The 17274-nt window shown below is 37.8% G+C and overlaps 1 protein-coding gene across 1 annotated transcript in view; it reads left to right on the top strand.

Annotated features, from left to right (window-relative positions):
* Positions 1 to 17274, top strand: part of thsd7ba (thrombospondin, type I, domain containing 7Ba) — a 183736-nt gene that overhangs the window by 97331 nt on the left and 69131 nt on the right. The window contains exons 9-11 of the mRNA XM_028436484.1: positions 6233 to 6348; positions 8277 to 8409; positions 10832 to 10935. Of these exons, the coding sequence (XP_028292285.1) occupies positions 6233 to 6348; positions 8277 to 8409; positions 10832 to 10935 (353 nt within the window). The remainder of the gene's footprint in view (positions 1 to 6232; positions 6349 to 8276; positions 8410 to 10831; positions 10936 to 17274) is intronic.

Below are 17274 nucleotides of genomic sequence, written 5' to 3'. Positions count from 1 at the left end.
GAGTCTCGACTCAAGAAACTCTTTAAGAAACTTGACATCCCTGTGTATTTTAACTTCCCTGAGAGAGAAACTGGTTCATGCAGAGGACAAAACACTCAGACACAACCACAACAATGTCAACACAAACTACAACACCAAACACAGGAGAGCGCCCTCCTCAGGTCAGGACTCAACTGCTCACCTGCTTCTAAGACATTGTTTACATTTAAATGTTCTCTACGTCGAATCAAATCAATTACAAAAACAGCCTTCTGCACCTAACAGCAGGCAGACACTGTGCAATTTTTCCAGTCGTTGTACTCAGCTCCAGCTCAAACAGTGTGACTCGACTGTCTGAATGCACGCAGCTCACGATTCACGTTCTCACACTATATGGACCGACACTATGACGCGACCTAACTGCTCACACTGTACGTCCATACACAACACGTGGAGGTCTTGTTTATGGAAATGCAACATAAAAATTAGAAGAAGAACTCTGAAGTGGAGAGACACTCGCAAATCTCAGCAAAAATAGCTTTAAAAAAGAAAAAGCGGCAATGTGATAGACCAGGAACTGGCTGGACAGACGTGGGCAGTACAGTTCGTCAATTCTACGGTGTTCGTGCATGCGCAGTGTCAGAGTTTGAGGTAAGCCGGTCCGTGTTACTGCTTCAACAGTGGTACCTCACGAGGAGCGACTGGATTTCAAACACGTTTGATTTTCTTGCTACCATACAATTGCTGAGCCAGGGAGCTAGTTGTGAGGTGTTAATCGCTTCTCGTGACCTCATGTATACTACACCATGTATACTACACCATCACTAGCAGAACAAATCAGAAACGGGCCGGGGGCGGGGCAAATGACCGGGCGCTTTAAACCCAAATAATAAAGCTCATGATGACATCATTTTACAACATACACATGCCTGCAACAGCGGGGCTTACAATCTTCGGCACCACAGAGAGCGACTATGTCATTTTCAAGTCCATCAAACGGACATGAAGTATAACAAAACAAGAGAACAACAAAAACATTAGGCTACATGGTCACTAATAATAAAACACAACTTCAAAGCATCCCAGAACCACGGATAGCGACTGCATCATTTTGACACCCACTTTAACTATTTTAACTCAGAGCCTGTATCAGTAGCTATAAAGTTTAGTGAAACTGGCACAGTGGCCCACATATTCACAAACATTATTTTAATATGAAGTACTATAAACCTACTCACCACTATTTGGATGGCATACGACGAGCCTTGCACTCCGTAAACTCGTCCACGATGCTCTGTATGTCCATTTCCTTTGCTCTCTCATTCTCTATGGACAACATGGAAATCCCACTCAGTCACACTGTGCTCCTCAACTGGTTTTTAATGAGTTTTAAATTGGAGAATGAGCGGGACATGTGACTCACGTGCGTGCGCATACTCGGTGCAGAAACACGCTTGAAAAAAATGAATAAATGAACCACTGTTAAGGCTCAAAACCTTTGATCGAGAGGTTGGGGGTTCGTTCCCAGTCTATTCCGGTCTATGTGTTGAAGTGTCCTTGGGCAAGACACTGAACCCCAAATGGCTTCCAGTGGTTATAGCGCCCATTGGTGTGTGAATGTGAGTGTGAATGAGCTGATATGTAAAGCACTTTGTGACCTCTGTCTGTGAAAGGTGCTATAGAAATAAACATTATTTACTACAGCAGAAAACGAGCATTCATACGTTGTGCGCTCCTGGCCCGATGTTCAATGGCCAGATATTTATACATACAGTATCTCATAGAAAAACCCAGTGTATAAACAAAAGAAAACCTAAATGCATTAAGTCTCTAGATGCTAATAACTGTTATGAACGGGCAGGCAGGTAGGCGGGCTCATCATCGTATTCATCGTATTCTGTTTAGTTTCAACGGATGAGTTTCCATCTCTACATTAAGTCTCCTCTTCACTGTCCCACGTCTGCATATGCGTCCATTTACAGCTTTTTATGGTAATTTTTACTGGATCCAGCCTGAGATAGCGCTCTGTCTCCCGTGCACCATCACCTCAGCAGTCCTCCGGTTGTTTTTAACCGAGCCTGCTTGTCCACGCACCTAGTACGCATACGTTGCATGAAGCATGAAATGGATCTATATAATCAGTGTTTTTCAAACTTGGGGTCAGGACCCCGTGTGTGGTAGCCTGGAGTTTAAATTGGGTCGCCTGAAATTTCTGAGAAATTAAAACAGGCTTTTTAAAATTTTAAAGTCTTATTATTATTATTATTATTATTATTATTATTATTATTATTATTATTATTATTATTATTCATTATGTTTGTTTAGTTAGCAAACATTAAAGAAAAAACAACATTAAATGTGCAACGAGGGAACAAAGCCCAAAGACTTTGATATATGAGAAAAAAATTATATATAAACAAAGTACACAAAAATAATATCAAAAGACAAATTAAAATATTGAACAAATTACTAATTGAAAATCAATAAATACACATGCAAATACAAACATACATATTACACATGGATTTGGTGGCATAAAGTAAAATAAGAGAGGGCATTTTAAAAGTTTTTACTGCTGATTTTAATGTTTTTATTGACTTTTAAACTGTTAAATGTTTTCTGTTGCACCTTTTAATCATGTAAAGCACATTGAATTGCCTTGTGGATAAAATGTCCAATAAAAATAAATGTGCCATCAATCTTAAGGTTTGAATTCAACGATTGTTTCAATGCAGAGGGTGTGTCATCACCGTTAGCTTTATTGACTCAACCGTCAGAGCCCAAAGGGGTTTGTAGGCTTTTCCATTGATTCATTATTGTATTAAAACCACATGGTTCAATAGTTCTTTACACCGTACATACGACTCATATATTACATGGACATAATTGACTGGATTCAAAAGGTGCTACCTTTTTTATTGCTTTTTATAAAATTAAAATGTATAACATTGACGAGCTCTGAAAGCTTCTAATCCATGAAGCAGATGAATCCAAACATAAACGGATGTTGTGTCTCACACCAAGTAATAATCTCACTACACACAGTGGCTCAAAGGATTGGTGGAGGGCTTGTTTTAGTATTAAAACAAAGACTTCAGCAACAAAAGAAAACATTGTATTTTACTTTTTTAGTTTAGGTTTTTATTCTCCTTTGTGACCTGGATAAAAACAAAACTGTGTCTTGTGTTTCAAGGTTAGTCACAAATGTCACAGCTCATCTCAGATAAAAGACAAGGGATTTTCTGTTTTAAATCCTTCCCGTTTTATCAATTTCCCCTAATATGATGTAATAACTGGCCTTCTAAACATCAGAGGTGGAAATAAATGTTCTACTCAAGTTAAAGTAACACAACTTGGTTGAAAAAATAAAGTACTGCTCTAAAAATGTACTCAAAAGTAACTTCTTGAGCGAAATAAAAAGATTAAACTAATTGGTTTTATTTAAAGGTAAACATTTGATTAGCTTCAAACACATTAAATGAACGATATCTGTCAAAGACACCTGACGATGTAATCATAACTGTTTCAAAAGTGGAAGGTATGTTTCTATTACATTCAATATCATATTCATATTAAATAGATAGTTCAGGCAAACTGTGATAATACAGAGACAACTTTATCCGTAACAGATGCACATTAAAATGTAGCAAAGAAAAATACTGCCAAAACATATATACTCAAAAGTAAAAGTACTATTTTTTTTTTTTTTTTTAATACTTTAAAAAGTACAAGTACACAAAAAAATGTGAGTAAATATAATCCATTACTATCCACCTCTGCTTTCTCCAGAAATCATGCCAAAATTATCATCATTAGGTTAAGTCTGTTGAATAATTGTGTTTTTCATGCTTCAAAAAATAAAAAAATTAAGCTCAGTGTAAAGTGTAAATACATCTTACATGAATTTGTGGGATATTTGACTCTTATTTAATGGAGAAAATTTGGTAAAAACCTTTGATATTGTCCCAAAACATTACTTTTCATATCTATTTCAGAAACCTAATTTTGTTATTCCTGTTTTTGTATTTATAAATGCAAATAATATCCATGTGTTCAAGAAAAACTCAATTCTAAAGAAAATCAAGGCCAATGTATTTGTAAAGCACATTTCATACAGAAGGCAATTCAATCTGCTTTATGATTAAAAAAGTGCAACAGAATTATTATTTATTTTTTTTTTTTTTTTTTTTAAGTTTAAAACTCAACATTTATTTACAGCATAACAACTAAAAACTCTAGGCTCTACTATCTGACCTGTGTCCAGGTCAAGGATGTACCCCACGCGCACACACACACACACACACACACACACACACACACACACACACACACACACACACACACACACAATTTAAACTTTTATCATTTCAGTACATGAATTCTTTGTACAGCTCAGTGTTCACTGCTGTTGACAGAAATATGTTCAGACAGGTCACAAACACACTAACAATTCTCTGAGTTAGTTTTTCATTTATTGAAATATATTATTTATTTACATAAAACATAATAAAATATAACTTTGCCTTTGATGAAATATTTAACCCTCCTATTATCCTTGAGGTCATTTTGACCTCATTCAACAGAAAGAAGACTTTACAGTGAATATTTATATGTTACAAAAAAGGAGATAATAATAAGTAAGTAAATAGGGGTAGCACTTTACTTGAAGTTTTATATATAAGGCCGACATTATCTGTCATTAGCATGAATAAAGTGTCATGACGACTGTCATCAAGCTGTCATTAAGTGTTGTTCGCTAAATTATGAACGTTTTTGCTGAATTATGAAACCGTTAGAGCTACGTATGTTGGAGTTTTTTGGGGTTAGGTGGAAGGATCTATGGGGGTTACGTTTGGTTAATGAAGGGTTAGGGTAACGAACAACACCTAATGACAGCCTTCAAGACACCTTAGTCATGCTAATGAATGACAAGTGTCATGTCATAATGATGACAGCGTAATGTCAGCCTTTGTGTATAAAACTTCAAGCAAAGTGTTTATGAGAGGAAGGGGTGGGGGGGTCACCAACGTCAACTCAAATGGTTCCTTGTGTGAGAGTCATGAATGTGTACCCCAACTTAGAAAAGATTTGGATGAAAGATTTTCAAGAGAAATGTGTTTGTAATATTTGTGGATAATAGGAGGGTTACATGATTGCACTATATTATAAGTCTGTGAATGACATCACTCCTAAAAACCGTGATTGAGAGTTTAAATAGGAATACAATATTTCCCCAGCCGCTCTGTAGCGTCGCTTTACCCTCTGGCATACGTTGCTGCAATACAAAAAAAAAAGAAAACACTGAGAGTGAAGAGTGTGGATAAAACAGGAGGAGAAAGGTTTTTATGTGTCTCGTCTCCTTTTGCTTTGGTGCACTTTGATCTGGTTTCCGTGCGTGCTGGCTCTGTGCAGTCAGTGGGATGTGGCTCCATGCTGGGCCTCCAGTGAGACCTGGATCTGGTTTGTTGGGAAAAGGAAGCCAGTCACTCTGAAATGAAATTTGGAAGTCTGTCTGTACTTTCTGTGTGTGCGTGTGTGAACGTGTGTGTGCATTTGAGAAGGGATTAGGTCTTGGCTCCGAGTCCTCGCTGATGAAGACATCAAAGCGACTAACACAGCTGATGCATTCACAGAAAGAGGGGGCAAAAAATGATCATTTTCTATTTCACAACATGGAAGTGGTTTAAGGTTGATCAATGCTCTGGTGGTTTCATACACAGAAACGTCTCCTTACATTTCTCATGTTTAATTGAAAGCTCCCACTGCCCTCTGGGTGGCAACAAAAAGACGGATGTGGCTACTCACTAAAACTTTATAGGCTCATAAACGCACCCAAAGGGGTGTTTTTAAAATCTTAACGCCCCGCTTCCCTGCTTTAGCAACAATATACTGCCAGTTAACATCAAGCATCAATCTGCTTACAGGACTGTGCACTGTAAATTGTTTTAAAGGTTGTTTTCTTTGTCTTTTAGAGCTAAGATAAACATATGGATAAGAAATGTGTCAGATTTTTTTTTTTTTACATGTTTAGGAATTTGTTCAATAAACCATACACTGCAATTTTTTATCATCAGTCGAGCCTATTCACGAGGGGAACACGTGCAATCCGTCACGTTTCCTGCTCAGAGATATAATGTCAAGGACAGGGCAGGCCTTTTATTGTAGCGTCCTGTTAAAAAGAACATTTATCATTCTTTTCTCCTGAGGGACAAAGAAAATTTAAGACTGCTGTCCTTTCTGTTGTCGTCCTCAGGTGCTCAGATTCATCTCGACCTGAGAGCGTGCGACCCTGTTCTCCGCCCTGTCAGAAGGACTGCATCGTGACGCCTTTTAGTGAGTGGACAGCCTGTCCAACGACCTGCCTCCCAGGTACTTCACCCTATGTTTGTCCATCAGACTGCAGGGAAAAAGCAAACGTGGCATCAAGGGAAAACAACATGGGATTTTTAGCACACGTTTTATTTTCTGTTTTTCAGTAATTTAAAGGTCCAGTATTATGCTATTTTTCATGTCCATTTGTTCTAAGAACCCTAATAACATAGTATTTGAAGTTTATTTTCCCAAACCCGCCTGTTTCCTGGAGTTTTAGCCTTCTGAAAAGTCCCTTTATTGACGCTTCTATAAACAAGTTGTTTTGGGGCCTTCATGAATATTCATCAGTGGGTGTGTCTATAGACTCAGACTTCATGCCTCACTCTTGCGAGCCAGATCAGTGATCACCAAAGCGATTTTCTTTTGCTATCCACACACTGTTGTTATTGTTTTCAGCCAAAAAACTGCACATTACAGTAAAACACATGGATATTTGAGCAGCTATTGTGATTTTGAATCTGTCTCAGCGCTGCTTCAGGGTGTGTGTTTTTCACAGCCGCAGTCAGTCAGCTGTTTCAAACACTTAAAGGTCCTATATCATGCTAAATCAACTTTTTTGAGCTTTTAACCTTGTTACATTGTTAATTCCTTATCAAAAACGCCCCAAAGTATTATTGGGCTTCCTTCCTACATCTCTGCACAATCCTCACTAATCCTGCTCTCTGAAAAACAAGTGGTCGCTCCGGTTCAGACTTTAGTGACATCACTAAAGTCTGAACTGCCCCCTCCAGGAAGTGCCTGCTGCCGGCGCCGCGCCTCCACAGTGAACATAGTGCCTGTTTCCCATGCTGCTTCGCCGGGGCTCGAGGGCGACGTCCTGAAATGGGCGGCACTCACACGGGGAGAGGCGGCGCTCCAGAGGAACAACTTCCGGGTTGAAAGAAAATAAGTCATATTTGTTAATAAATAAGTATTTTACAGGTGTATTTTTTTTTTTTAAAAACTGTCCTAGTGCCAAAAAATAATAATGCGTTAAACTCAATTCTGCTATCATTTAATGACACAATCAAGGCTGTAATATTTTCATCAAGAATATTTCACTTTGGCCCCCATTTTTGTAAATACTGCTGGAAAAAATCAGAGGTTCTCATGATAAAAAGTCCATACAAACATAAAAAGGGTTTGAAAATTACAATACATTTTATATCTATGGATGGGTCCGAAGTAGATGAAAAATAAAATAAAAAGTGTACATTTTTATAGCACTTTTATGAGACGGACCATTTACTTTGCATAATAATTAACTGCTTTTAATGGTTCAGTCAAAAGGTTGTGTATATATGTCACACCTGTACAACATTAATTATGATCATTGTTAGAATCCAATAAAGCGCTGTAATCATGTAATAATGCGTTCAGCTTTACAACAGCATAAAAAATGCAACGTTCCCAATAAAAAAGTCGACGCACATTGTATCGAATGTGGCTAAAGTCGACATATAAATATAATTTCATTGTTTGTTACATAAAAATGACAGACAATAAAGCAAATGGCCCTTTAATGGGTTTTATGATTTCTACCGACGTATCAGAGTAATGGAAATTGGTGTAAATGTTTTCACAGTATTAAGCAGGCATCATCAGATATACTGTAAAGTGTATAGTATAATCCTCTGGGAGTGTTGATGACTTAATCCATTGTCCAAACTGCTCTATTTCCAGTGATTAGTGTTGTGTAATAAGCTTTTGAGCACAAGCCAAATAAAGACGTTACATGACTGCAGTAAAGTGTAGAACAGCCACAGCCTCAGGGATGCTTTAAGGTATCAAACTACTACTACAATGATACCCAGTCTTCTTTTATTGGCTCTTTCAAACTCAGGCATTCGTCTTAGTATCATTTCATGTCTTCTTGTTCTTCTCTGGAAATGTGCACTTGAATTTAAAGTACGGCCGTTTCAGAAAGATTGTGTTTCTCTCCACAGAAAACTCAACCACCGCCACGCAGTCTCGCTACAGGACCATCATTCAGAAGTCGGCTAATGGAGGTCAGGAATGTCCTGACACGCTGCACGAGGAGCGAGAGTGTGAATCACACCGTGTATGTCCAGAGTATAGGTAAACCCTCATTTATAACAAAATTATTTTTCTCTGACCTGAGGAAAATCTTTTTCCTAACATTTCCGCCACGTACGGTAATAGCCCCAAATGAAAAATGTATGTAAATATATATGCTGCTTGCAAGCTAAAAAAACTAAATCCACCCTTAATGCAAGCTTATTTGGAAGATTTTCAGTCCCAACAGGATTTTTTTTTGTCTTAATTGAGAACAAGGAAACAACAGAGTTAAACATCACTAGCATCGGTGGGTAGCGACAGATTTCATAAAGGTGTGCATGTGTGAAAACTAGTGGCCGTGCACTGTATCTGTTCCCACTCAACGTTCTTGAAGCCAAATCACAGAGCTTAGGGGCGCCTTTAAAACTGGGACCGGACTAGGAAGGATTAGGTGTGGAGGAGAATCAGCGAGGAGGTGGTAGTAGTAGGTAAAAGTTCTCTCTGTAGCACAGAGCTAGGATAGCATTAGCCTCTAATCACACCGGCTTTTTTCACTGGTGGTTTATGTTTATGAGAGGAGAAAAAGGAGAGCAGCTCCTTGCCTCAGCAGGAAGTGAAACTCACTGAGTTGGATGTGTCACTGGGTGGGGCTTTGCTTCAGACGTGCGTATGAAGCGAATGGGGCCATTTTTTGATCCTGCGACACGTGGAACGTTTTGTGCGACCAGTACCTGACTATGTGTCGAAGTGTCCTTGGGCAAGACACTGAACCCTAAGTTGCTCCCAGTGGTCGACTAGCGCCTTGCATGGCAGTCCTGTCCCACTGGTGTGTGAATGTGAGAGTCATTGGGTGAATGAGCTGATATGTAAAGCACTTTGAGACTGTTTCAGTGTGGGGATAATGTGCTATATAAATCAAGTTCATTTACCAAGTCCATTTACGACAAATGCGTCCGGTGCCGCAGAAGACGCATTCGGTGTGAACGCAGCATAAGATTCCACAGGTCGGTTAGAACAGTTTACTGCAGAACAACTCATTTTGACAGCTCAAAAAATACGAAAAAACTGAAAGGAAAAGTTAAATGGCGTCTCGGCTGCTATTCACAAAGAGAGCGACACAAGATCCGCGGCTGTCCGTCATTGTCAAATATAACGTAAAATCACATTTTTCAACCTCAAATAACTTATTTAAAACAAACTTCACAGAAAAATGAACACTTGTACACAATGTAGGGTGATAATAATAATCACTGCAGAGTTTAGGTTTGGAAAAGCTTTTTAACTTTACAGTTTGACCCACATCCCATCTGTTATCACTGAGGAGGCGGGGTTTATGGCCTATACTGCAGCTAGTCAGTAGGGGGAGCTCTAAAAATAAAAGCTTCACTCCACTGGGGAGCTTGTGCTGTCCATTCTTTTTACAGTTTAGGGTGAAAACGTGCAACACTGTACATTAATTTAAAACACGCATAACTAATGATGGAGCTGTGGCGCCTGTTGTGATTTTATTTAGAAGGTCTGATGTACCAAGGTACCTGTTTGATTAATATTTTGGTAACAAATTAATCAAAAATAATCATAACGTTTCTTATTGGAATTTTTTTCTCCTTTGCAATTCTTCTACATCTTCTGTTCTTACCACAGCATTCTTTATTCTTTATTCATACAAGTGTATGCACATACAAAAATATATTTACGTATGTATCATACTTTACAAGCTAATTTGTTGGCGTCTCCCTACTTTAGTGCCTGCAACCATCATCGTTGTGTTTTTTTTATGCCGTTGTTTAAATTTTTTTTTTAACTTTGTTTCTAATCTATGTCCTTCCACAATTGTATATTTGCACCATTATCCTATGTTGGTATTTATTTTAGTTTCCTACTGTTTACTTTTACTGTTTTATGGTGTTGCTGCAACATGTGAATTCCCCCATGGGGATCAATAAAGGTTTATTCTATTCTAATCTATCTGTATTAAGTAAACAATGTGTGCATTCTTTTTGCATGTTCAGCTACATTTTCACTTTTTACTTGAGATTTTATTAAATCAGACCCGAAGTGGTTCATTCATATTTTTAGTTAATGAGTTTATCAATGAGCAGGTCATGGTGTGTCACACCCTCAGATTTGTGGGTTGTTACGTCAAGGCGTTTGAGTTTTTGCAAAGCAGCTTCCTTTTCTTTACTTTTCTTTAAATCCAGTATTTTCTAACAGTAAGGATTCATTTTAGAACAGTAAGTAGAACATTTGTTAGATGGGGAGTTGCTCTGAACACAGAAATCTCAAATTCAAGTATTTTGATGACACAGAATGTGTATTGAACTATCAGCCAATATGGATCACACACTGGTAACCTTTTAGCTAGCCGACAACCCAACCATCACCTTAGCAACAGTTTTTTTCACATGATGATGATTTCAACAAACATTACATACGCAGACTGCAATAACGTTCTCCTTTCTTCCTTTGTGTTTCCGTGCAGATGGAGGTTGCATAAGTGGCACAGCTGCACTCTAGTCCCTGATTCTGTTCGACGGGGTTCATCTGGGCCCACGGAAACCTGTGGGAACGGCTTGGAAACTAGAGGCAAGTGTAATTCCTCACCAAATCCATTCTTTAAAAATCGACTTTTCCAGACAGCGGCTGCTGCTCTATCACCTTCAAGCTTTTGCTCTTCCATCTGTTTCCTGTCCTAACGTAATGAGAGCTAATGGCTCCTTTCTGAAGAGTCACCTTAACAAGCTCATGATTGAAGCCATTTGTTGAGCAAATGTACTGTGAGTGAGGCCATTCACTCTGCTATCTCAATGATCCCAACACAGCACTGGTTTCTATTATTTATGTGTGAACCAACTCACATGGACAACAGCAGGTGCAGAGCGACTCACGTGGACCAACAGATGTAGACTTTCTGTTTTTAGGCTCTTCAATAAACTTTAAGTGGACATTTTAAAATCCATGGCAAATAGAACTAACTTATCTGTGAAACACTTTCATTCTGATCACTTGATTGTGAGGATGTAATTTAGATATTTATGCACTTCTCCGTAGCCCACAGAACAACTGTATTTTTGATCGCAGTGAACGTTGAGATTTTAGATATTCTAAAGTGCTGAGTCACTGTTTTTTGCCTGTCTACAGTAAACAGTGAACATTTAAAGTAATAAAACCATAATCATTTCCAAATAAATCACTGAAATCAACATTGAGGTCTCACTTAAAATCAATCAACCCATTGATTAATCAATAAACCAATCTTTGTAGAACACTTTTCATGAGATTAAATGCATCACAAACTTCTTTCCATTAAATCACAAATGAGTTCCCACCTTCTTTGCTTCAATTTCCCCCTTCCTACACACACACACACACACACACACACGCGCACGCACGCACGCACAGAGCCATCCCCATAAACCATCCATATGAAAACAATTAAAATAAATTAATAGGCTAAAAACCATTGCTCGGCGCGCTGGGTCCAGAGCAGCAGCGCTAATGAGAAAACATTTATGTGACTTGGGTAAAGTTTGTTCGGCACACTCTGTTGCCTTATGAAACTTTGACTTTTTTCCTCAGCTGCAGTGTCGCTGTGGTGTGTTCAGCTGTATAATTATGACTGGCATTTCTCAAGATGTTCCATGACTTTATGATGGGGGGAAGGGGTGGGGGGGTGTGTGTGTAGTGTTGCCAGGTTAAGAGCATGCCTTGTTGACCTTTATGGCTCCTTATTTGAATATGATTGGAAAATGACTGAGCTAAATACCTGTGACATTTCCAATAGCAGAGTGCGCTGTGGGTGTAGAATTTAAATGAAGATCTAAACCAAGAATTTCAAGTTATTTTTCACTCAGTTGATGGTTGAACCTTTCAATTAAAAAGGACACATAAATGTCAACTCTGGATGTAATTATGATACATTTATTGGGACTGAGGTCATAGTTTTAGGGTCATGGAAACAATGGCGGAGGTAATAATAAAGTTTAAAGCTTAAGGGAGTCCTCTTTTATTCTTCAAGGACCTTTAAAATGCTTAATGTTGAGTACAATAGAGTATAATTTAGATTTACTTATCTGAGAAATGACTCATTTATATATTGGTATTATCTGTAAACTGTCCACGTATGCATTGACCTCCCAAAACAGCCCTTTAGTAGTGGGTGGTGGAGGACAGGTGTGGATAGACCATAGTGATGAAAAAAAAAAAAAATTAAAAAAAGTCCTGTAAACTGGATCAAACAGGTTGCAATTTCACACAAATGAAAAAGTGTGTTTTTTTAGGTGCAGAAAGGTGGCTGTCACAGTTTTTTGTGATAAAACACAAGCTGTGTTTCCATTACTCTTGGAAATGTGCAAAATCTGAATAGTTCAATACAAACTGGTAATGGAAACACCTGAATTAAAAAAAAAAAATACTGAAATATCACTAAAAAGTTTAAACGCTTTCATGAGATTTTTCAGAATTTTTTCATATTGAAATGTATCGCAAAAACGCAATGGAAACATCACATGACTTGACGTACCTGGTCACATGACTTCTCTCCAAGAAAACATAGCTGAGACATTTCTCAGCATTAAACTTAAAAATGATTACTGTGACATTATACAGCAAACGACAAAGGACTGCAGAGTGTTATAGGGAGGTTCTGAGCGTACGTCTTCTTAAAGCAAAGTCTCGCGGTATGACATTTTGTGAGAGTTACGAGACTCCCAGCCTAAACAACCATCAAAGGAAACACGTTCAAAGCTCCATTATACTTTGTCAAAATTTAGCAGTTTTGTTTTATATTATATATAGATTCTGTTCTTTATATTGAAACTGTGCAGGATGCTTCTTCTCTTCGTTGTTCAACTTGAACAAAGTGTGAATTTCTATGGAAAACTATTTGAGAATAAATTTGATATCAGTGACATCAACCATGTTTAGGCTTTACTTGTACACAGATGTGGAGTACATGTACTAAACTTTGCTTTATTAGTGCCCGAGTAGTAATTATTAATGAAGCAAAACATGCCACTAGTACTACAAGTTAGATTTTGCCTTTACTAGTAGAACAAGTAAATCGTAATTTGGTTATACAAGTAAAGTTTTTTGGTGCACTAGTGTGTGATTAGACCACACAATGTTGTGTTGTTGTAGTAGGCCTGTTAGTAGACTTAAAATATGTTACTAGTAAAAACTCAAAGCTATTACTGATACACTAAAAAATCTCACTAGTAGTACTAGTAGACCTCATCTAAATGAAGTAGAAGCAATTATAACTAAATCCAGCTCCCTGATTAGTCAATGGCAAGCCTGAATTTTCTATTTCCTGCACCCAGATTGGAATACATAAATAGATACAGTAGACAAACAGATAGATAGATAGATAGATAGATAGATAGATAGATAGATAGATAGATAGATAGATAGATAGATAGATAGATAGATAGATAGATAGATAGATAGATAGCCAAGTATCATGTGCCACATGGCTTGCTAGTAGTTCTAGTGACACTATTAAACCAAAATTGAGTAGAGCAGTACTATGGTTGATATCACTGATATCTAAATTAATGCTAAAACAGTTTTCTAGACATTTCTCTATGGATCAGAGGCTCTCAACACCCAACACAATGGATGGGTGGATGGATGGTAAACAGATAATTTTGAAGAGATAAGCTTCTTTGGGTTTAAGGAAGTAGAGTTAGGTAGCTGTAGCTTCAGGATTATGTTAGAAAAACTCCTGAAGCGACGCAGCTTGATTTCACAATGTTTGCGGCAGTTTGTGAGTGTGAAATAAACCTTGTGAGTAAGAGATGAGTCACTAAGAAGCTGAACATTCTCACCATGTAAACACACACACACAGTTAGCGCACAGTATGTTTCCTTTGTAACTAAACAACAAACACGGTGACCACCAAGAGGGTCAACAATAGTTAATGGCCATTTATTATTCAAATTATTATTATTATTGGCACAACTTCATGTTTTACATAATAAAAGATAAGTACGTCGTAAATAATAAAACATGTTGGTGAAAAAGAAAGTACTTCCTGTTCTTATCCTCGTCCTAATGCCACAGAGTGTGCTCAGTGTGTGGTTTCAGTCTGTTTCTGTTGTCCTACATGATGGCTCTGTGATTTAGAGGGTAATTAAGTCCTTTTGTCTTCTGCTCCCAAACAACCAGTTGAAGTGTTTCTTGTCCGACTGCTCTGACATTTGCTGCGCTAATAGGCACAGACGCCGTGTGTCACCATTCAGGCACAGGCCAATTTCCCTCGGTGTCCACAAAAGGGATCCGTTGGAACGCTTTCAACTCGTTTCCCCCCTCATCCTTTGCCAATTAGGGCACTTAGATGATTACATGATGTTACGTTTTAGAATCACTGGAACATTTGTGCATAAATGCACCACTGCAGATGCTTTTCTTCTGCATATGAATCAGCCAAACGATAAACCTCCTATTATCTGTGTCGCAGTATGTGACGACTGCATCGTGGCAACATCAGTAATACACAGAGGTGGCAAAATGTGTTCCGACAGAAAGCTCTGTTTATTAAAGTCACTCGCATTGACCTGCTTTTTTCACACAAAATTTATTGTGGTAGAAGTCGTGACAACTTCTGACTCAAGTAAATGTAAATTAAAAAAAAAAGTACATGTTAAAAAAGTACCAAATTTTTATCATTATTATCGCATGATGTAGCATAAAAAATAAATACAATCCTTTCAATAATTTACAGTTTTATTGTAAAATGTCCCACAGCTCAGTTACAGTCAGTAGTCTAGGCACAATATTACACAATAAGAAGTATGTACTGTACTTCTTTTCCCTTAAGTATGTACTTATTCCCACTCCTTTTTGATAATGTAAAATGAATTGCTAAATTGTGTTGAGAATATTTTTTTTTTTCTTATATTATGTTTACATGTTCTAAATAAGTTTAAAAAAATGAATAAAACCAAATAAAAAATATTGATAAATGACAAATGACGTTGCTTTACTGAAATTAGTTATCCCCCAAATTATCATCTCCTCTTTTCAGTATTAAACAAAATGTATTTTTGGCACATATTTACCCTTAAACTAAATCAATATTTCCTTTAAAGCAGAAAACCCCTCAAAGTTACATCTTCACACAGAAATGCATCATTGCATTTATTATAGCATATAGCATTTCAACCAGTTTAATCATCATCATCATCTGGCAAGGTTTGCATGAACATTATGGGCAACAGTGTATCATATTTCACTAATAAATATTGACCTTATCCATGGTTGAATCACAATAATCTCCAAAAAAGCAGAAGATCTTCAGGGCAGGATAGAATGGATTTCATTCTGCTCCTCTCCAAGAAAGCAATGAACTGCTTGTGGTTCTCTTTGAATTGTATCTCCGGAGTCATTGTAGCAACAGTTACGCATCAGATGTTACGGAGTAGTTATGCATCCAGTGGAAATCTGGTGTAAAATAGTGTTTTGATCCTTTACCTTCCAACTTTGGCACACATATCTCTCGATTGGCGAGACAACCATCAAACCCTTGATTCTTGCCTTTCATCGTAATATTTGTGCCACAAAGTTTGGATCAAGACTCATATCTGCTTTGGAGTTTGAATAGACAGCGTGCCCTTGGTTTGAGTAAATGCTACCCTTCAACTAAGTATGAGTCTGTCCCGCTCGGGGAATGCAGGGAATGTTGAATAAATGCTCATTTATAACCAAGTGCATGCTGAGGTGAGGGTCTCAGTGCATGCACTGACTGAATGCATCGGATAAGTGTCACACTTTGGAGGCATTGACAAAATAAAGGGGACCTTTGGGGAAATGATTTATGGCATCGCTATGAAAAAGGAAAAAAGAGAAAAATCCTGAAGTTTTAGGCGAACAAGTGAGCAATGAGCGAAAACATTTAGATGTAGTTTTATAACCAGCTGCTGGATGCATTTTTGTTCCTCCTGCTGAAACTGATTCAAAGGAAAGTGAGTCATACTGATGATCTTTTGCTGCAGGAGAAATGAGCCTTTATGGCGATGATAAAACGAGTCTACACCATTGATCAAGATATATTACATGGAAGCTAGGAGAAGATTATATAAGCAGTGCGTGACTGAAGCACCAATGTAGTTTAACCGTGGTGCATCAGATGAACTAAGAAACATGTGAATAAAAATAAAGTTAATATGTTTTGTATAATCACGCGAGCACATTTGGTTACACATAGTTCCCTAATATAAAAGCCGATTACAAACTGAACCTATGACAGAATATTTTGATAAACTAAGCAGCCCACACTGGAACACACTGTTCCAATGGTACAATTCACTTTACCTTCGTCTTAATACTGAGCAGTCACTTGTACAGATGAGGGTGTTTGAGCTCCTGCTCCTTTGCCTACTAATGCCCTAAAACTCATCTCACCCCTGTTGTGCTTTCCAAACCCGCCTGCTTTAAGTTTGGGAATTAAAAACCTATATAAGCTGAATATCTGACTGCTCTATTTGTCCCTGTCTTACACCGTCTCATCCTGAAGCTTCGTTGCGGCCCTGGTGTCGTTTCTTTTACTCACAGACAACTCAACTTTTAAAGTCTCACAGCGTAACGCTTGTTTGTATGCAGGTGGATTGAAACCCAGATGTACAACCTTATTTAACCCTCATTTTGTCCTCAAACATAAAAAGAGACCCTCCTGCAAATATTGGGAAGTTTCAATAAATTTTTATTTTCATGTATTTATTTTTTTCAATATAGATATCTAAAAATGAAGTATTTGGTCATTTACACAATGCTGCTTTCTCTGACATTTTGACTTTTTTCAACGGGTTGATTTGAAAGCTTCAAAAGGAAGGATTTGGCCCTCGGACATTGACTTTGACACACAAGCTTTAAAGGATACATGCTTCCCTATTGCTGAAGGGATTATTGATACTGCAAGCATTAAC

Source organism: Gouania willdenowi, chromosome 21, assembly GCF_900634775.1.
Source record: "Gouania willdenowi chromosome 21, fGouWil2.1, whole genome shotgun sequence".
NCBI lineage: Eukaryota > Metazoa > Chordata > Actinopteri > Blenniiformes > Gobiesocidae > Gouania > Gouania willdenowi.
The sequence above is the reverse complement of the archived record's forward strand: the minus strand, read 5'-3'. Positions and strand labels throughout refer to the sequence as shown.